Raw genomic sequence first — 22,718 nt, 5'->3', positions numbered from 1 at the left:
TCCAACGAGCTATGGTGCATCTTTCTGATCATTGGATGGCGGTGTCATCGAAACGTCAAATGGCACGGTATCGCAAAATACAAAATGCCGATTTTTTGACGTTCGCTTAAATATCTCGGCATGAAGTGATCGTAGAAAGACAGTTGCTTTCATTCGACTCGTCGTTATGAGACGATTCAACGAGCTATGGTGCATCTTTCTACGATCATTGGATGGCGAGTTATTAAGTGAAACGTCAAATGCTTTGGTATCGCAAAATACAAAATGCCGATTTTGACGTTTCGCTTAATATCTCGGCATCCAGTGATCGTAGAAAAGACGATTTAGCCACCATTCGACTCGTCGTTGCTCGAGACGATTCCAACGAGCTATGGTGCATCTTTTCTACGATCATTGGATGGCAGTGTCCGTGAAACGTCAAATGTACAATATCGCAAAATACAAAATGCCGATTTTTAAACGTTTATCGCAATATCTCGGCATCCAGTGATCATCGAAAGACGATTTGTACACCATTCGACTCGATGTTATGAACGGCATTCCGGCAATATAGGCAATGGTTTGATCGTGGTGTGGTATAGTGAACGTCAAGCGGCGGCTGTGCAAGAAACAAATGCCGATTTTTGACATTCGCTCAATATCTTCGGCATCCCGGTCGTAGAAAGACGATTTAGCCACCACGTTGACTCGTCGTTATGAGACGATTCAACAATATGGTGCATCTTTCTACGATCATTGGATGGCGAGTTATTAAAGTGAAACGTCAAATGGCGCAGTATCGCAAAATACAAAATGCCGTTTTTTTGACGTTTCGCTTAATATCTCGGCATCCAGTGATCGTGAAGACGATTTAGCCACCATTCGACTCGTCGTTATGAGACGATTCAACGAGCTATGGTGCATCTTTCACGATCATTGGATGGCGAGTTATTAAGTGAAACGTCAAATGGCGCAGTATCGCAAAATACAAAATGCCGATTTTTGGCGTTTCGCTTAATATCTCGGCATCCAAGTGATGTAGAAAAACGATTTAGCCACCATTCGACTCGTCGTTATGGGGCGATTCAACGAGCTATCGTGCATCTTTCTACGATCATTGGATAACAGTTATTAGTGAGCGATCAAATGGCACGTATCGCAAAATACCAAATGCCGATTTTTGACGTTTCGCTTAATATCTCGGCATCCAGTGATCGTGAAAGACGATTTAGCCACCATTCGACTCGTCGTTATGGAGACGATTCCAACGAGCTATGGTGCATCTTTCTACGATCATTGGATGGCGAGTTATTAAGTGAAACGTCAAATGGCGCAGTATCGCAAAATACAAAATGCCGATTTTTGACGTTTCGCTTAATATCTCGGCATCCAGTGATCGTAGAAAGACGATTTAGCCACCATTCGACTCGTCGTTATGAGACGATTCCAACGAGCTATAGTGCATCTTTCTATGATCATTGGACGCAGAGTTATTACGTGAAATGTAATATTTTTAGGTTTCGACAATTTTGACATGTCAAAATAGTTTTGACAATTTTGACATGCCGAAACTCCCTAATTTCGGCAGGGAACTTTAATTATAACGATAATGTAATGACGACGATAATGAAAATTTACCATTTGATTATTGTTTATTTTTTGGTTCAAAATAAAAAAAAAAAATGTATCTATATTTAAATAAGTAATACAAACAAATTGTTTATTAAAATTTGTCATCCGGTTGTTGATCATTTTTGGCTAACAAAAAAATTATTCAGTTTTCACATGATTTGCTAAAAATTTTATCCCATAATTTTTAAGCAAGAAAGATCATTCTATATAAGTGCAATATCACCCTATGGGTGGGTGGGTGGCGCGTCACGTTATTGTTATGACTTGAAATGATTGACATGTCATGATAGGTTAACGTTAACTTAACGTTAACATAAGATTAGTTTTTGAGTGATTTCCATTTTAAGATGCTGATCCCCCATCTTTGGTATTGATTTGCTGATTATATAAATACATTTCAAATCAAGCTTTTCTATTTTAGTACGATCGGCAACCAACAAATCTTTTAGTGTTTTAAAAAGTCATTTTTTTTTGATTTTTTAATTACAAAAACGTCAAGTCTGACGTTTTTTAACTGAAAAAGTCATTTTTTTGATTTTTTAATTACAAAAACGTCAAGCCTGACGCTTTTTAACTGAAAAAGTCATTTTTTTTGATTTTTTAATTACAAAAACGTCAAGCCTGACGCTTTTTAACTAAAAAAGTCATTTTTTTGTTTTTTTAATTACAAAAACGTCAAGTCTGACGTTTTTAATAAAAAAATCAATTTTTTTTATATTTAATTATAAAAACGTTTGATGACCCGACCCAAAATTTTCGAGTCAATCTGACAGTATAATGATTATAACTCACTAATAATTACCAAGTTACTCTAGTTAAATTAAAAAAATAAAATAATTTAGATATAAATAAATCTTGATAACATTTTAATCAAATAAAATATTTACCATTATTTTCACAAGAATTAATATTTAATTCTTCAATGTTTCGCTTAGTTCCAAGTGAGTCAAGTCTACTACTAATATAAAATTGTATTTTGTTGAAGATTTCGTTGTTGGATTTAAATTATAAATTACTTATCAAATATTTTTAATTTTAAAATACCTTTTAATGTCTATATCAAATTCTAATTCGTTTGAATTGTAATCTATAAAAAAGAAATTTAATTTATCTATCAAAGATGACTTTTATTAAAATAGCATAGTACATACCATTTGATGAAAAATTGATAGATGAACATTTAGAAAACATAGATGAACATTTAGAAATGTAAGAACTTAATAATCTACTTGTATAAATAGCTTTTGGATGAGGCTTTTCACTAAACTTAGGTCCAAGCTTCTTTGAATCTATTAACTTTTTCCTTTTTAATTCAGCTTGATCAAATTGATCATCGTTAAATCGATAATACCATCTACAACAAATACTCTCAATGACACTTATAGAAGGTCTTTTTTTGGGATCAGGGTCCCAACAACTTTTCATTAAATTAGCATAACATGCTGGTGTATCTTCTGTAATTTCAGGTCGTGCACCATCAATAATTTTGATAATTAGATCAATACCATGTTCAACATTAGCAAAAGGCTTACAACCCGTTGTAAGTTCCCACATAATCATACCCAGACTATAAATATCAGATTCTTTAGAAAATGCAGACCCCATAAATATTTCTGGTGCAATATAAGGTATCACTCCATAAATTTCATTATTCAATAAGGTATCATTTACAGGTTGTGATAGTCCTAGATCTCCGATTTTACATTGGCATAAATCATCGCGCAAATCACGTCGTATCAACAAATTTCCACTGTGTAAATCTCGATGTATGAATCCATTATTATGAATCTCCCGAAGCCTAAAATAATAAAAATTAATAAATTTGTATTATAAATCAATCATTTGCCAATATGTTTAAAATTTAAATACCCATTTATAGTAAAATATATAATAAATGCTTTTTTTCTCCAATCAATTTCTGTAAAGTTATTTTGTAGATACTTATATAAATCTCCACTTGGAGCATATTCCATAACTAATAAATAATTATCTAAACTATCTAATCGAGGATCTTTTGTAAAACCATAAGTTTTAATCACCATATTAGGTTCAGAAACTCTGCCATAATCTGTATAAGTATGATGATTCGTCTTTAACTATAAATTTCAAGATTAAAATTTAAAATATTTACAAAATAAAATACAAATTTTTAATAATTAAGTATTTACCTCTCTTAAAAAATATTCTTTAGCATATTGAGAATTTTTAAATCTTTTTAAAATGAAAGTATTTTTATGTTCCTTTTCAACCTCAAAATGATATTTTATACCATATAACAAAGTTGCTTGATATACGATACTAAATCCTCCTTCTGCTATTTTTTTTACATTCGTAAATTGAGAATATGGTATATATTTCATTAAATTCCCTGATTGTCCGCGTTTTAAATTATCATAACATATTTTGTTTGGAACGAAATATTTACCAATATTTTTTATAGCGTCAGTAAATTTAGCTATTTCCGATTGATATGATCTTATACTAACAAGAAAATCATCTAAAACACTATTCCCACAGTTAATACTAATAATCTTTTTGCTATCTAGTATAATAGTTGATACTCTCTTGCATTTTTTACATTGTGATTGATTTGTAATTCCAAAAATAATATTTGTCGTTAAACAATATCTACATCCAATAAAAAATATGAAACAATGCTTACAATACTTTTGACAGTTTGATGTAAATACTAGTAGTTAATTACAATAACAATCAGAACTATTTTCCCACCATGGTAAATAAATAATTGAAATAAGTTTTTTAGTTAAGGTTGATTCTATACATCCAGAAGAAATTAGATAACAATCTGAACACAATTTAAATTCCTTCATAATACAGAAATCTGTTCCTTGATATAATAATTTTCCACATAGTTTACAATATTTTTCACTTTCAATCACTTGAAAACAAAACCTAATATTGCCGATTATTTGATTAAAATATGATATTGTCAAACAATTTCTACAGCATTCTTGAATATTTCGGGGTACTTTTGTTTTACTTATTTCATGTTCATTACATTCCAAGTCCTTTGTGAATAAGTGTACGTCCAAGTATATTTCATTATCGGTTATATTAGTTAAATAACACGATAAACAATTTTTACAATACATTTGAAACAAAATATTCGTTTCTGTGTATTGTTCTCCACAATGAAAACAATTTATATTATTCATATTAAAAGAAACAAAAAAAATTGGTACGGGACTAGATTTTAGTTTTGGTGTTGGATCAAAAGAATTTTCATAATTTAATTTTACAAGTTCCATTTTATAATATTACAGTATAAGCAAGTATAGAAAATTCAACAAATTTATAGTTTTTCAAAAATTTTTATATAATGAACCTCTGAATAGAATATAGAATTTTCTTTTTCTGTCGGTGAATTCGCCTTAGTACTACGGAAAATTCGGTTGTAGTGCAAAAATGCATGCATGTTTATCCCTATTTGGTTTTTTTTTGTACTTTATTAATTCAAAATACACAGGTACAAAGAACGCCCTGGTACATTCCACCAATAAAAACTTATCTAATGCAGACCCAAACAACATGATAAACGGAAAAATAAATACAAAAAGGAAAAGAAAAAGAAAAAAATAACTTCTAAACTTCGATTATGCAGGAAAGCATGATCAGCATGCATAACTTCTCATGACTTTCCATCATTATGATGACACATCATTTTTCACATAATTTCATCATGTGATGAATAATCTTAACAGTTAATATTTCCGCGCTACGAATTAAAATTGAGGATTTACCGATTTTCAGTGTTTTCGCTATATTTATATTTTATCGCATTCATAAAATTTTTATCAAATCGATTATTCGATTTATTTTGACATGTAAAAATATGAACAGATAAATTTATCGAAAAAAAAAAAATAGTTTATTAAAAAAGAAATTAAAGAAACTCTAAAGAATCCAATTTTTATTAAAAAGAAAAATTTAAAGAACCGATCCTTAAAAACAAAAATTAAGGAGCCCAATTTTTTTTATGGAAAATAAAGAATCCGGTTTACGTATTTAATTATTTTTTAAGTAAATTAATTTGATAAAAAGTGGTGTTAAAAAATTTAATAAAATACATTACGTGTGTACATGACTTTTTATGATAAATTAATAAATCCAAATAATTTAATACAAAAATTATTAATGTTATTATAAAAAAAGTAATTTAAAGATATAGAAAATCACGTGATAATTTATTATAAATCAGTGTGGCAAATCGTATTGCTAATTTTCTGTGTAATATAAACTTTTGTAATACTTAACATAGAAGGATAAAACTTGTATGGTTAGAAAGCCACGAACTGGGAGAATGTTTTTTTGATTTAAAAAATCATTATTACTTAATGACCTTTTTCAAAAACCTTCGTATGAAGTTGCGAATGGGCTTTTTTTTTGCGAATGGGCAAACAGGACTTTTACTGGCTTCCCAGTTACTGGCGTCGACTCATTAAAAGAACATGTAACACCTTAGTTTTTTTTGTTGAAAGCGTTACAATTTCAAATATATTCGTATGTATTTAGCTAATAAAAAAGTCAAAATATTCTAAAGGAAGAATTTTATTGTACAAAATTATTTTAAAATATTTATTATAAACATTTTACTTTTTACGCGTCCAATAATACCACGAATCCACAATAGCTCTTTCCTTTGCTCCTTCTTTGAGTCCAATTATGAACATACTCATTGACAAGGTTTGTGCATTTGGTGAAGAATAGTAAAGTGATATTTTTTGTTCTATATAACCACGCACTACCAAATCTGCAAGCATATAGCTTGTCAATTCTTTCGGTTTTCCAAATTTTGGTTTTCTACCGCTTTTATACACTTTCAACTCAGTCATGCCTGATTCTCAGATTTTTTTTGTATTTGATTTACAAAAAACTTCTACTATATCATCTTCAATAATTTCATAATTACCACCATCATTTATTTCTTCAACAGTGTCCAACAAATGAAGAATATCCTCTACACAATTTTCATAAGTAGGCTGTTCTTTAATCCGATTTCTACAATTATCACATTTTAAACAAGGTGAAGAAACATTATCTCCATTCCAAAGATAATAGCGATTAATTATTTGACTTCGGCATTCATATTGGTTTCGGCAAAATAAAAGAACTTCGTGTATCTTGTGTACACTGATATCAAGGTAATGTTTTCGTTCACGTTCTTGATCAGTCATATTTTGAACATTAAAACAACTATTTAAAATACAATTAATAAGATTTCAGTTTAATTTTCTTTGTAATTCTTTATTACAAATTTATTAAATGACTCACGTTTCCCGATTTTCAGACAAAATTCCAAAATTTGTTCTAAAGTCTTTCTTTATTGAATAAAATATCACACTTTTAGCTTCATTACCATTACGCCCTGCTCGTCCAATTTCCTGTATCAAATTTGCTATATACAAACAAAAAAATATGTTGAGAAGATGTGTAAAGATGATTATAACATAATTACTCACTCATGTTTAAAGGAGCTACACAATGTATTACTAGGTAAACATCGGAAGAATTAACACCCATGCCAAACGCATTTGTCCCAATCATTATTTGAATTTTTCCATCTTTCCAATGCGATATAATAATTTGACGTTGTTCATCACCTATTCCTCCATGATATACACCTAAACTTTTATCTGGTAATAGTGGTTGCAAAGTTGCAAAGAGATCATCACATCCTGATTGTGTTGCGCAGTAAATAATTATTCTACCATTTTCGTGATTTTTAATTAAATTTATAAGATCATTTGAAAAATTTTCACGATTATCTCTTCTTTTATAAACCTCTATAGTTATTTCTTTGCGCTCAAAAGAAGAACCTCGAATCATAGCAAAATTTGTTGATTGTATTTCAAGAGATGTGCGGATATCTTGAGCATCTTTATAAGTGCATGTAGCAGTCAATAGCATGATAGGAACTGTTGACCAATTTTTTTTTAATATTCCTAAATTTTTCCACGATTCTCTATTAAAAATAAAATATTAGATTATTACTTCGAACTAACAAGATATTCTTCGTAAGTAGCTTACCTAAAATTACTATAATTTAATATACAGTGAGCTTCATCAATCACGAAGCGCACTTTTGCCTTATCATACATGTTACTAATAAAATTTTGAAATTCCCTATTTAAACAAAGTTTCTTGGGAGTGATAAATAATATTTTCGTAAACCCAAGGGCAATTTCTTCAAATATTTTCTCTTGTTCACTTCTTCCTTGTATTGTATTTGCATAAATTGATGCGCAGGGTATACCGAGTTGTATTAATTCTCGCTATTAAAATTAAACAAATGTAACCATGTAAGTAAAAATTAATAATTGCAACTGACAAATAATAACTTACTTTTTGGTCTTCTATCAAAGCTTTTAACGGGCTAATAACTATTGTTATTCCTTCAAAAATTAGCGCACAAATGACATAACATAATGTCTTTCCTCCTCCTGTTTTGATTGATACAAGTGTATCTTTGCCATTTAAGTATGCCTCTATAGCTTCAAGCTGTCCTTCACGCAAATGATCGAATCCAAATATTTTTTTTGTGGCTAATTTTATTAATTCCTTCAAATCCAAAATATTTTTCTCACTGCTAGGAGTATAATTTTTATTCAACAAGCAATCCCACCAACCTGCTGAGATATAAAAGGAGCACAAAGAACATAAACCAGATACAGTTTTCTTTCGAAATGCAGAACATCCTTGGCACTTGATAATTACATCAAAATCTGGAATTAATTTCGCAAATGAAGGATAGAATGAATTTGAACGTATTCTTTTCTCTGCTTTGTACTTGTAAGGAATCAGTTCCTGTATACAAAAGCGTATTATATTAAAAAATAGAAAAATTACAATTAAATAGACTTTAGCCAACCTGGCTAAAATCAAATCCTTGTAGTTCTTGCCGATCATTAGCATAATTTTTAGCAAGTTCTTGATTTCGTTTATCTATAGCATTTCGATTACAATTCATTTGACTTTGACGTTCTCTAGTCAACTTGCTTATATTATATTGATCATTTACACTGAATTTATTCACTTTTGCAGCTTCGCGTACACCCTCCATCATACAGTCAAGCCCTTCGTTATTATCTATAACAGCTAAAGCATGCCGTGCCTTGTAAGAAGCCCAAAAATCAATCCTTTTATCAGTAAATCGTAAGATTTTTCTATTAAAAGCCTCATTATAAGCTGTTCGGTAATGAGTAACAAGACTCTGCTGTATAGGAAGTTTAAAAATTGTCAAAAGCATTTGTCAGAATCCTTCAATCTCTGTTTTTGTAAAAGATTGTAATGTTGGAGCTTGCAGTTGTAATTCTTCGTTCTCCTTATACCAACAAACTTCTTTCCAGCAAAGATCATGATTATTAAGAAGATGTTGGATTAAGCCTTCTACTTGAATGTAACGCAATTCTTCATTTGTTGGTGCATTTGGATCATTATTTTTTTTTCGCAAGCCAGCGGTAAACACACATCCATTAAAGTATCTCATAATATGTTGTTCAAAATTGTGATAACGTGCATATTGTTTTTTTACTATTGCGAAACAATATAAAGTATGTAAAATATCAATATTATTACTTTTAACAAATTAAAAATAAATAAAATAACTACTAAAATAAATTTTTTCGGATATTTTTGCTTGCATGCTTGAGGTCCGCATAAATTTCTGACACAATAGGAACGTTGGCTAAAGTTTTATTGGAATCCAAATCTCCATCAATGCAAACTTCAAGTAAAAGATCAGATTCTTCTAATATTGGAATTATTTGTTCCAAAAGTGCAATTAAAATTGCATGCTCCATCTGGCGAGAACTGGCATCAAAATTGCCTTGATGTATTACAACTTTTTCTTCAGAAGTTCCATCTTTTCCTTTTTTAGTGGTTATACGAGATTTTTCTACTACATGAAAAGCAACAACGGCTTTGTGTCCGTAACCTTATATAAATAGAAATAAAATTAATTAAATTGATAAATAATCAAATTTTATTTATATGAATTTACCTTCAAGCTCCTCTAAATAAATAAATTCTCCACTTGCTTGTTTTGCATTACGAGAGTGGGACCAAGAACAGTCAAATCCAATAGTTAAAGCTTTTTTCCCCTCTGTTAAAGTATGGGTTATAGCAGCTTTTAACGCTTGTTTAGTAGACTCTTCAGCTTTTAATATAAGGGCAGGAAACATCCGAGATTGATATTGATGATAAGAACTTTTACAACTCTGAGCAGTAATACCCATAACTGCTAATGCAGCTTGCATAGCATAATGATTCATTCCACCTGCCAAAGTTGATGCCGCAACTAGATGTGAAAAATTGGTTCCTTTAGATTGATTTGAGTACGAATCTATTGTACCACATAGTTGGCAATCTAAATCAATTGCAACATTAAATCCAGCGCAAGATACATGATATGACTTTTTTTGAAAATCGGTATTACAACAATGACTACAAGGATGCGAAAGTACTAAAGAAAGATATTGTTCTGTACTAACTAATATCGTTGATCCCAATTTCTTCTCATCTAAAATTTTATTTACTGCCTTTTTTATTCTTTCAGATTTTTCATTTAAATCAATTTCACTATCCAAATCAAAATTTTCACGGTTGAGTTGATCAATTTTAGTTTTTAGCCGTTTGATACTGCGATTAGCATTATAACATGTTGATTTGTATTTTTCGTGCATTACCATAAGAGCCTGTGTAAACTTTGGAGAAAGGTTTTTTCCATCTTCTTCCAATTTAATTCCATGAATAACTGAATCTTTTTCACAAAGTTGCTCAAGTTCAACACTTTTTCGTTTAAGATTACGAACCAAAGTCTCTTCTTTTAAAATGGTTGTTAAAGGCGATTGAAAATTTGAATTTTGACAAAAACGATGGGAAAAAATCTTATGAACTGTATTTTGTAACATCGTTACAATTGTAGGTTCATTAAATCCTAAAGCTGAAACAACTGAAATATTTTTTATATTATATTGTTTTATCATGAGATAAAATCCTAGTGTTTCCCGGCCTTGAGCTTTACAGCTAGTAAATGTGAAGTCTTTCCCAAATTCTTGCCAAAAAAATTGCAAAGAATCTTCATTTCTTTCAATAGAAAGTTTGAAATATAAGCCGCCCAAAGAAGTATATATGACATAACCTGGCAGTAACGGCACCCAAGAACTTTCGTCAAGAATATTATTATGCAAGTGCATATAACCGACACTCATATTTTTTTGTTGAGTTTTTTCAAGTTCATTATAGAAGTTTTTTGGTATAGAAAATTCTGACAGTTCTTTATGAAGTGGTAATACTTCGAAATTAAAAGAGAAGTCAACTACAAATCTGCTTCTATTTATTCTTTGATAACTCTGACATTTGGAAGGGTTTTTTTGGACGATAAGGTCATACCAGTTACGTGTCATATTGTTATATGTCAGTCAGTTAGTGTATAGGATAAACCTGTTGAAAACTTGATTTTTTTTAGACGCGTTAATTGAGTTGATCTGTGTACCCGGTTTTCGGAACCTCATGTGATCAACAAAAATTTGCCACTGCGCATATATAAAAAATGATCGACATACACTATATCTTTAAAGCATATGTAAAATTAATTTGCTAAATTTGAAAAAAAAATGAGTTTCAAATTTTGACCCAATAAAAAAGTCGATCCGACGCCCCGTGCTAATTTTTAAGTCAGCACAAATTTTGGTCGTACCACAGCTTGATTTATTTACTGATTCTCTCTGTGACAATCGAATAATTATTGTGCAATCGACACATGCATTATGATTAACTCTCGTACGCTGATCATTAAGCAGCTCTCATATGTTCAGCATTCCCTAAATTCAAATAATATATAGGTGCTTGATGACCATGTAGATAATTTTTCACTTCAATTTTTTTCCTATGTTAACAAAAGTGAGGTGCCAGTCCCGTCTTACCAAACATAATTTCAAATCCAGGGATGTTTGATCATCTGCAAATTATTAGCTAATCCTTTTGAAACATTTTATCACATGATTCATTCCTATTCTGATCAAATAATGATTTGATACTAGTATTATTATGTGAAAACTATTGTGCAACATTACATTTTTTTATTTTTTACTTTTAAATTCTAATAATGAGATTATAGGATACCTTAAGGAGTAAAAAAAAAAAATTTCGGAACAATTAAAAATACACAAACTCAAATGGAATGAAACACAATATGAACCTTCAAATTCGTTTATAATTTTCTTTTATTAAAAATTATTTTTGACTCTTTTTAAATAAAAATTACAGCAATGCTACAAAAATATTTTGTTTATATTACATTATGGTTTTTATTCCAATTTATATTAATTGAAATAAATTGCCTAAATGCGCCTTATACACTAAAGAAACGAGATGAACATACCGCAACGCTTGTTGATAATAAATTGTATATTTTGGGTGGGTCCTTACTTAATGAAGTTGGAAAAGATTTTTTTTATATCGATTTTTCTGTTTCATTTAATATTCAAAATTTATTATTGATCGATTTATCAAACATTAATACTGTCCCTTCACACTTTGGTGCTGCGTCTGCGAGGGGTGGTGCAAATAATGATACATTATTCATATGCGGAGGAATCGGAAATGTCACAGTTGATAAAGTTGAATTGGTTTACTCCTTTAACCTAAAAAGTAATTCATGGAGTATTCCAAAAATAACTGGTCAATCTCCCATTAGTTTATTTGCTGCTGAGACAGGAATTATAAACTATAATGGAATGATGTATTTCTGGGATGGAATTGTATCAAACGTTAATATTTTAGACACTATAAATTTAATTTGGAAAAAAGGAAGTTCGATCGGTGCACCAAAAGGTGGATTAGGTAGCGCTGCTACTTTATTGCCTGATAATAAAATAATTTATATGGGTAAGCAAGCAACTTAATAGTTCTTTATGATCCTAATATTATTAATATATTCATACTTCATCATTTTATTTACTTGTATAATTAGGCGGTATTGGTGATAAATCAACATTAATGAATCTGGTAAATTGTTGATTTTTTTTTTGCTTTGAATCGAAAAATAATTTCAATAAATGTTCTTCAGCTTGATACGTTGAGATTTTTAAAACATTAAAATTATATAATTTTGAATATATATTTATTTTACAAACAATAATTTGTGTACTGATATTAAAAAATTTATTTATATAGGTTTACATATATGACACAATAAATGATTTTTGGAGTACGAAAGTAAGTTGATAAAATTTATTAATTAACAATTTAAAAAATTTTACTACCAAACATTTTCATTCTTTTAATAAATACAGATAACTTCAGGAACTATACCTCCTAATAAAATTGGTTCAACTGCCGTTCTTGGTGTGTATTAAATAATATCATTATTAGACATTCGGCATTTTAAAATTAAGTTATAATTTTATTTTAATAGGACTAGATGGCCAAAGAGTAATTGTTTTTGGAGGTATTCCAACTGCTGATATTGCTAATGCACCTAAAATTCCACTTTATGAATTAAATCTGATAACTTTTGAATGGCATATTCCGAAAACTTCCGGATCAACTCCAGCATCCCGAGAGAATCATAGAGCAAATGTAATTGGAAATTATATGGTGATAACATTTGGTAAATATGCTTTTAATTATTTCTATTTAGTTTTAATTAATATGAACTTAACAAATATATGATGATCTTCAATAGGAATATTTTATTCTGAACCTGAAAATGACATTTTATTACTTGATATTAGTAATGTCGACGAATATATATGGACGAATGAATTTAATCCTTCATCAAGTATTGTAAAATCGTCACTACCTACAGTGCCCACAATACCTACAAAACCGTCACCTTTACCAACAATTTCTTCGCAACAATATATATCAAGTAATAATTCAAATATTGTTGGCGCAATTATAGGATCTTTGATTGCTGGTGCTTTATTATCCTTTGTAGGCTCCTATTTATACAAATGGAATAAAAATAGAAATAAAGATGGGAGTAATCTTAACGATAATCAAGCTAATACTAATAGTCAAGCTAAAAGAAATTATTATCCTGGACAAGAAGCAGTACAACCACCCGCTCCAGCTTCAGTTATTGATAGGAGCTATTATCATGGACGAGAGATTCCTAATAACGAAATACAAGAACTTAAACAAGAGATTCATGATTTGAGACAAATAATTTTGCAAAGTAATAAACAGTCTACTAGTTCTATGGGAAATAATTAAATACTATATGCATAATAATTTGAATAGTAAGCCAATCATTTTTAAGAATTATATATAATTACGACTCTTGTAAAGAGTATATAAACTTTAAGAAAATTCATTTTCTATTTGTATTTTATTTGTTAAAAAAAATATTGATATTAAAATTTATTCATTATCTCCGGGTTACATTTATTTAGAAATTAATATTTATTTAAGGTAAATCCACAGTAGAACTTTTATAAAATATTTTCATCTTTTTAGAAAAATAAATATATTTATACAAGTAACCATTCCTCTTTTTTTATAATCGTTAATATTTTGTGACGATGTGATAAATGATTATTTTGTGACTAATTTATTCTGGTAAAGAATAAAATCTTAATTCCTTTTTTCGGTACATACGGTAACGGTAATATCACATTGCTTTACCGACGCGGCGACACCTTGATTCTATTTGTGTAACAATATAATAAATAAACTGTTTTAGCTGTCTAAGAAGTGTTACAACATAAATATTTTAATTCCATTAAAATAATTACATCTTAATAGTTTAAAAAATACCGAATTCCATCCGTTTTAGAATACATACCAAGAATTTTTATATAGATGCCATGCTTCTCTTTTCGTTGTTTCTAAATCAAAGTTTCTTAGCAACAAAGCGGCGACCAATAAATGAATTACTAGTGGATTTATATTGAGAAAAAAGATTTGTCAAGATGATTTACTCTTAGCTGAAAGTCAGAAAATATGGACTTGATCACACAACTAATACGAAAAAAATGTTTGATACCTTTAACTTTTTTTGCTGTTTATTAATAAATGATTATTGCTAAAAATTACATAAAGATTTTTAATATACTATAAATGGAAACAGCGTAGATGATTAGCAAATAATTTGTTATCTTAACATTACTTCCTCCTACTTCATATTCAACATTTTTCTATTGAGTCAAATAATATCTACGTTTCAATTTTTTTAAAAAAATGATCGGCATAAAATTTTACTCAATGAAAAATGACCACATATGGTTTTCCTTATTCAGTAAAAGTACATTTAGAAATGCCCAATCAAATAACCATATCTGCCGATCTGTCCTGATTTATATGACTTTCGGCCCGAATAAATCTCTTTTCTGGAATTCTACTTTAAATTTCGTATTTCGTACAAAACTTTGATTTTTCTGCTAATTTGGATTAATTATTGTAATTTAAACAAGTCTCATGAAGAAAAACCTAATAATTCATCACATACTAATGAAGAACTAAGTATGGAATGTAAGAAATGTAATCATGAATGCTACACAGTTCGGTTTAAACAAAATTTTAAAAATTGGACTAGTGGTAACAATGACATTGACAAATTTATTCAAGGTACTCAGTTATCAGTTCATGATAATCATAGTAATATAAAAGAAGCATTAGAATGGATACCTTATAATAGATTATATAATATTAAAAATATTGCAGTGGGCGAATTTGATAAAATGCATAGAGCAAAGTGGGTTGATGGATATATAAATGGATGGAGTAACTATAATCAAGATTGGATAAGAAGTAAACAAAATATGTCTGTAGTTCTGAAAATATTAAATAATCCAGCAAATGTCACATCAGAATTTATAAATAAGGTAAAGTTGATTTATTATTTAATGACATTTTTAATCTCTAATTTTTGTTTATTATATTTGTAGAATATTACAGTGTCTCATAGAATTTATGGAATATCTCAAGATCCAGAAACTAAGAATTATATAGTGGTTTGGAATGAGATATGTGAAAAATGTAATTGTATATGTTTTAAACAAAATTTTGAAAATTGGACTAGCGGTAACAATGATATTGATAAATTTATTCAAGATACTCAATTATCAGTTCATGATAATGATAATAATATAGAGGAAGCATTAGAATTGATACCTTATAATAGGTTGTATAATATTAAAAATATTGCAGTGGGCGAATTTGATAAAATGTATAGGGCAAAGTGGGTTGATGGATGTATAAGTGGATGGAGTAACTATGATCAAGATTGGATCAGAAGTAAACAAAATATGAATATGTCTGTAGTCCTGAAAATATTAAGTAATCCAGCAAATAATGTCACATCAAAATTTATAAATAAGGTAGGGTTGGTTTATTATTTAATGACATCTTGGAATCTCTAATTTTTAGAATTGATGTGTTTATTATATTTGTAGAATATTACAGTGTTTCATAGAATTTATGGAATATCTCAAAATCCAGAAACTAAGAATTATATAGTGGTTTGGAATGAGATATGTGAAAAATGTAAATGTATATGTGATGCAATACGTTTTAAACAAAATTTTGAAAATTGGACTAGTGGTAATAATGATATTGATAAATTTATTCAAGATGTTCAGCTATCAGAACATACTATCCATAAAGAATCAAAAGTATTAGAGTGGATACCTTATGACAGATTTTATGATATTAAATATAGTATTACAATAGACAAGTTTGACAAAGTATGTAGAGCAAAATGGATTGATGGATACATACTTAATTGGGATATCTATGGTCAAAACTGGGAAAGATTCGAACAAAATATGTCTGTATTTATGAAAATTTTAATTAATCCAGCAAAAATCACATCAGAATTTGCAAATAAGGTATAGTAGATCTATTATTGAATGATATTTTAAAATCTATAACTTCTATTTGGAATTGATGTGTTTATTATATTTGTAGACCTTTATTAAAGTACCTCATAAAGTTTATGGAATAACTCAAGATCCAGAAACTAAGAATTATATGGTGGTTTGGAATGAAATATGTAGAAAATGCAATTATATATGTAATGCAATACGTTTTAAACAAAATTTTGAAAATTGGTCTAGTGATAGCAATGGTATTGATAAAATTATTCAAAATGCTCAATTATCAGTGCATAGTATGTATAATGTATTTGTAGAAGCATTAGAATGGATACCTTATAATAGAATCTATGATATTGAGCATATTACAAAAGGCGGATTTGATAAGATGTATAGAGCAAAATGGATTGATGGATATTTATATAGATGGGATAACTGTAATCATAAATGGGAAAGAAAACATCAAAATATGGTTATAATACTTAAAATTTTTAATAATCCAACTAACATTATGTTAGAATTTATGGAGAAGGTATAATACATTCATTATTTATGATATTTGTAAATTTCAATATTTATTAATTTATTATATTATAGCCTAGTCTACATCTTGAAGTTTTTGGAATAACGCAGGATCCAAAAACAAAAAATTATATAATGGTTTTGAATGATAAATGTGAAAAATGTAATCGTATATGTAGAGCAAAATATTTTCAGCAAAACTTCAAAAATTGGAGTAGTGGTAATAATGATATTGATGAATTTATTCAAGAAACTCAGCTTTCAAATTGTTATGCAAACAATGCATTAGAATGGATACCTTTTGATAGATTTTATGATATTAAGTATATTGCAAAAGGTGGGTTTGGTAAAGTATATAGAGCAAATTGGATTGATGGATGTATAGATAAATTGGATAACTACGATCAAAATTGGATAAGATATAATCAAAATATGTTTGTGGCTCTTAAAAGCTTAAATAATTCAAAAAATGTTACATTGAAATTTATGAACGAGGTATAAAATTTATTATATAATGAAAGTTTTAAGATAAAAAATTATTAGTACTGATATTTATTTGATTTATAGATTACATTACATTATAAAGTAAATCTGGATAGTAGGTGTATTATTAAACTATATGGAATAACTCAAGATCCAGAAACAAAAGATTATATTATGGTTTTGGATTATGCTGAGAATGGAAATTTGCGAAATTATTTAGATGCAAATTATAATGAATTGAATTGGAATAATAAAATTAATTATTTACATAGCATTGCACATGGACTTAAAGATATTCATGAAAAAGAATTAATTCATCGAGATTTACATATTGGTAATTTACTAAGGCTCAAAAGTATTACTTGTATAACTGATATGGGATTATGTAAACCTGCAGATTATGATGTATCAGAATATACAAAAAATAGTATATATGGCGTTTTATCATATATGGCTCCTGAAATTTTACGGGGCCAAAGCTATACCAAAGCAGCAGATATTTATAGTTTTGGTATGATTATGTATGAAGTAATTTCTGGATTACCTCCATATCATAATATGAGTCACGATAATAATTTAGCAATAAAAATTTGCCAAGGGTTTAGACCAAGATTTAACAATAAAGTACCTCAATTGATTGTGCAATTAATTAAAAGATGTTTGGATGCAAATCCATTAAATCGACCAAATGCAGAAAAAATTAAACGACTTTTAAGTCAATGGTTTAGAGAATCATCTGAATTAAAAAATCATAATGTTTATACAGAACTTACAGAACTACAAAAGCAAATTATAGAATCAGAGAAAAGCAATAATAATTTATCAATCAGTAATGAATTTTCAGTCAATTTAGGAGCATCATATGAAACACATTCTGAAGCTATTTATATCAGTAGATTACTTAATCTTAGTAATCTTCCTGTACCAAAGAATTCTTATGATTATTATGAAGAGAATGATAATATAATTAGCATGGAATCATCAGGTATTGATTAATAAAAGAGTATTTGAATTAATTGTAAAAAAATATACTAATCAACTTTAATTACTAGTATCTTTGTCTCTACAAAAGTTACAAATTGATATTTCTTAATTTAACGTTAATGAAATGGAATTTATATTTATAATGTCCTTTTTTTCTTAATATTTTTTTTTTATTATTAGATCAGAATAGTAAAATAAATATGGAATTGAAGTAATTTCTTTTGATATTTAATTACTGAATTTTATATTGTCTTGTTCATCATTGTCCAGATATATACCGTACTGCACTGCTTAAATCACCCCCCTTTGAGAATACTCACGTCAAAAGACCCGGATACAATATACGGCTTAAAAATGTTAATTCTGGTAGAATAAATCTAATTTTGGCCATGTATCTCACAAAATACCCACGGGTATCATGCAATTTAAAATCAAGTGTTTTGTATTATACCTAAGTATCTTAAGCAGTGCGGTACGGTACGGTATACACACTATACACTATGAAAAATTATCTATCGCGTGAATTCTGTCCTCATGTGACGTTATCCAATGAAATCGTAAATTTCTTTTTTTGCTCCGGACTTATACCGGTTTCCATATCTTAGTTATAGTTTAAAAATCTAAATAACATTAGTCTGTGTAAAGGTCTTAAGAATATTTACTAATTTATTGTTTATTTTATTACAATTTAAAAATGAAGTTTTTCTTCCAATAATTAACTGTAATATTTTTTTTTTTAATTCTTCTCTTTAAAATAAAATTTATACTTTATAAAAATTATTTTATAAAAAGTTTCTTATATTGCTAATTTGTCGTACACTGTTCTAGTGCATAATGTACTAAGCAAACGCAACTCTCATTTTTATGTCGAGCATTTCTAAATTCAAGAAACATATAGAAACTTGCAAAGTGATTATATTTGGACATAATTTAATCATTTTAATTTTTTTCCTACGTCAATTACTTTATTTCACTCATATATAATTTCTGGGGACTTAATTTCAAATCCAGGGATGTTGATCATCTGGACTCTAAACCTGAAAAATGCACTTTATCACATGATCCATTCCTATTCCGATCAAATAATGATTTGATACTAAAAAAAATGTGCAACGTTGCATTTTTTTTTATTTTTTTTTATTTCAAAAAATTCAAAAGAAAATTTATTGTTGATTGTACAATGTTTGCTTATGGTTATCATTCACTTTAAATAGTTAGTAGTACACATAACAAAGTTAACAACGTAATTATAGGATACCTTTTCACTTTAAAGCGAATTAAAAAAAAATTTCTACAAAGAGCAGAAATAGAACAAATGAAAGCGTATAATGAGTGAATTGGTATGTATGTCCATAAGATTTAACTTTTACCTTTTTTTTTATAATTCAAAATTATTCACGAGAGGTCTACAATCTTATCGTTGATAATTGTGAGAAAAATGCACAAACTCAAAATGGAATGTAACACAATTTGTAATGAATATATAACTTCCAAATTCGCTTATAATTTTCTTTTATTAAAAAAATATTTTTTGACTCATTTTAATAAAAATTACGGCAATGTTACAAAAGTATTTAGTTTATATTATATTATGGTTTTTATCCCAATTATTAATTGAAATAAATTGTCAAGAAACACCTTATGTACTAAAGAAACGAAATGAACATACCGCAACGCTCATTGATAATAAATTGTATATTTTGGGTGGGTCCTCAATTAATGAAGTTGGAAAAGATTTTTTTTATATCGATTTTTCTGTTTCATTTAATATTCAAAATTTAATATTGACCGATTTATCAAACATTAATATTATACCTTCACATTTTGGCGCTGGTTCTGCGAGGGGCGGTGCTAATAACGATACATTATTCATATGCGGAGGAGTCGGAAATATCTCAGCTGATAAAGTTGAATTGGTCTACACCTTTAATACGCAAAGTAGTTCATGGACCACTCCAGTAACAACTGGTGTAATACCTATTCTTTTCGATGCTTCAATAGGAATTATCGACTATAATGGAAAAATGTATTTCTGGGACGGAATTGGTGATATTATCGCCATTTTAGATACAAAAAATTTAATTTGGGAAACGAGGAGTTCAATTGGTGCACCAAATATTGGATTGAAAAGTACTGCCACATTATTACCTGATAATAAAATAATTTATATGGGTAAGCAAGTAATTTTGTTATTCTGACATTATTTATTATTTTCTTATTTGTCATTTTTATTTTTATTTATTACTTTATTATTTAGATAGTAGTTCCAGTAGTTTAATACAGGTATTGAAATCAAAAATTAAATTTAATAATATTTTTTTATTGAGTTTTTTTTTTAGACAAAAATTTGTTCTAGCTAGTTTAATTAAGTAAAATAATTATTTATAATAGGTTTATATATATGATACAGTAAATGATACTTGGAGTACGAAAGTAAGTTAATATAAATGTAAATGTAAATTATCAATTAATTATAAAAAACTATGTACTTAAACATTTTCATATTCAAATAAAGATAACTTCAGGGATAGTGCCTCCTAAGAGACTAGGGGCATCCGCGGTTCTTGGTATGTATTTAAATTAACAATATTGTCAAAAAAATATAGTATTTAAATTAAGATACAATATTATTTTAATAGGATTAGATGGTCAAAGAGTAATCATTTATGGAGGTTCTATTACTGAATCTGTAGATTCACTTTATGAATTAAATTTAATAAATTCTGAATGGCGTATTCCGAAAACTTCTGGGCAAACTCCAGCGTCCCGAGAATATCATAGAGCAAATGTAATTGGAAATTATATGGTGATAACATTTGGTGAATATATTTTTTTAATTATTCATTTATTTAATGTTAGTCTAATATAACTATAACCAAGATATATAATTTTCAATAGGAATGTTTTATCAACCACCTGAAAATGATATTTTATTACTTGATATTAGTAATGTCAATGAATATATATGGACAAATGAATTTAATCCTTTTCCATCAAGTATAGTAAACACATCGGCATCAGTACCCAGTGATTCTCCCTCTCAATCTGTGACAAGTCATAATTCAAATATTGTTGGTATAATTATAGGATCTTTGGTTGCTGGTGCTTTATTATCCTTTGTAGGCTCCTATTTATATAGATGGAATAAAAATAGGAATAATAAAAATGAAAGTAATTTAAACAATAATCAAGCTACTAATAATAATCAAGCTGAAAGAATTAATTATTATCCTGGACAAGAAATAATACAACCCCGCTCCAGCTCCAGTAATTATTAGGAGTTACAACCATGGACGAGGATCAATTCCGATTGCTAATTATGAAATACAAGAATATAAATAGAGATTCATGATTTGAGACAATTAATTCACAAAGTAATAGTAAACAATCCACTAGTTTCTATGGGAAATAATTAAATATTTCATGCATAATAATTTGAACATTAAGCAATTATTTTTAAAGAGTTATATTATTGAATTACGTCTTGTAAAGAATATAAACTTTAAATTTTACATCATATTAAATTTTTCTATCAAATAAACATAAATAAAAGATGAACATTCTTATTCAATCCCTCCGGATTACATGTACTTAGAAATTGAAATTCATTTAAGTGTAAATCCACAGTAGAATTTTTAGAAATATATTTTTTAATATTTCGTGTGACAGATAAATGATCATTTCGAGAAAATTTATTTTGGTAAAACATAATCTTTAATTCCGTTATTTTTTTTTTACGAACCCTCCGTTCTGGAAAGGTTTAGTTCAGTATAGTGAATTCGGTATACCTTGGTAATTCGGGCCAAAAGATGTAATGCCGGCCAGAATTAAACCTCCTGTATCACTATTAATTCTGGCTAGACTATAAATATGGCCCGAATTACTATTTAGTCACGTGACTGTTCGTTATGGAAGTATATGATTAATATATCTGAGCTGTTAAAGTGGGTTCGATATACATTTTATTGTAAAAATTCGTTATAACCAGAGTAATTAAGGAAATGTGAACGAGTTAAAAAGAGTACAGACGGTATAATTAATAAAATTTTACTTATAGAATTAATGTAATAAATTGATCCAAGAAGAAAAATCACAAGATCACCAGATTGGACAAAACTAGCAGTTACCCGTTGCTCTGCACCGGGACCAATGAGTTTGTTTAAATAGAAAATTTTAGTATTATAATGTAATACTAAGTAAATTAAAGATGAATACAGCAGTTTTTTGTTTATAATTATAATTAGGAATTTAATATAGGTAATAATTAGTTAACAAAAT

At 28.4% G+C, this 22,718-nt stretch overlaps 5 protein-coding genes across 5 annotated transcripts; 3 read left to right on the top strand and 2 right to left on the bottom strand.

Moving 5' to 3' along the window:
- Positions 1 to 2,409: 2,409 nt before the first annotated feature.
- On the bottom strand, positions 2,410 to 4,724 carry OCT59_011323 (uncharacterized protein; the record flags this gene model as incomplete). Its single annotated transcript, XM_066136424.1, has 4 exons — positions 2,410 to 2,422; positions 3,481 to 3,707; positions 3,780 to 4,092; positions 4,342 to 4,724. 4 exons carry the CDS (start codon positions 4,722 to 4,724, stop codon positions 2,410 to 2,412), a joined length of 936 nt encoding a protein of 311 aa, XP_066001047.1.
- Positions 4,725 to 6,221: 1,497 nt separating this feature from the next.
- Positions 6,222 to 11,036, bottom strand: OCT59_011322 (uncharacterized protein; the record flags this gene model as incomplete). Its single annotated transcript, XM_066136423.1, has 10 exons — positions 6,222 to 6,466; positions 6,542 to 6,825; positions 6,904 to 7,027; positions 7,092 to 7,594; positions 7,660 to 7,904; positions 7,975 to 8,436; positions 8,501 to 8,845; positions 8,969 to 9,206; positions 9,301 to 9,565; positions 9,632 to 11,036. The coding sequence occupies 10 exons, from the start codon at positions 11,034 to 11,036 to the stop codon at positions 6,222 to 6,224; spliced, it is 4,116 nt and encodes a 1,371-aa protein (XP_066001046.1).
- An 864-nt stretch (positions 11,037 to 11,900) lies between these two features.
- Positions 11,901 to 13,851, top strand: OCT59_011321 (uncharacterized protein; the record flags this gene model as incomplete). Its single annotated transcript, XM_025326920.1, has 6 exons — positions 11,901 to 12,519; positions 12,605 to 12,639; positions 12,808 to 12,849; positions 12,927 to 12,978; positions 13,049 to 13,243; positions 13,319 to 13,851. The coding sequence occupies 6 exons, from the start codon at positions 11,901 to 11,903 to the stop codon at positions 13,849 to 13,851; spliced, it is 1,476 nt and encodes a 491-aa protein (XP_025173794.1).
- A 4,163-nt stretch (positions 13,852 to 18,014) lies between these two features.
- On the top strand, positions 18,015 to 18,549 carry OCT59_011320 (uncharacterized protein; the record flags this gene model as incomplete). The annotated part of the gene is made up of 2 exons (XM_025331173.2): positions 18,015 to 18,441; positions 18,509 to 18,549. The coding sequence occupies 2 exons, from the start codon at positions 18,015 to 18,017 to the stop codon at positions 18,547 to 18,549; spliced, it is 468 nt and encodes a 155-aa protein (XP_025173793.2).
- Positions 18,550 to 19,999: 1,450 nt separating this feature from the next.
- On the top strand, positions 20,000 to 21,718 carry OCT59_011319 (uncharacterized protein; the record flags this gene model as incomplete). Its single annotated transcript, XM_025311216.1, has 6 exons — positions 20,000 to 20,612; positions 20,698 to 20,723; positions 20,832 to 20,873; positions 20,956 to 21,007; positions 21,080 to 21,259; positions 21,339 to 21,718. The coding sequence occupies 6 exons, from the start codon at positions 20,000 to 20,002 to the stop codon at positions 21,716 to 21,718; spliced, it is 1,293 nt and encodes a 430-aa protein (XP_025173792.1).
- Positions 21,719 to 22,718: the final 1,000 nt, after the last annotated feature.

Source organism: Rhizophagus irregularis, chromosome 19, assembly GCF_026210795.1.
Source record: "Rhizophagus irregularis chromosome 19, complete sequence".
Classification (NCBI taxonomy): Eukaryota; Fungi; Glomeromycota; class Glomeromycetes; order Glomerales; family Glomeraceae; genus Rhizophagus; species Rhizophagus irregularis.
The sequence above is the reverse complement of the archived record's forward strand: the minus strand, read 5'-3'. Positions and strand labels throughout refer to the sequence as shown.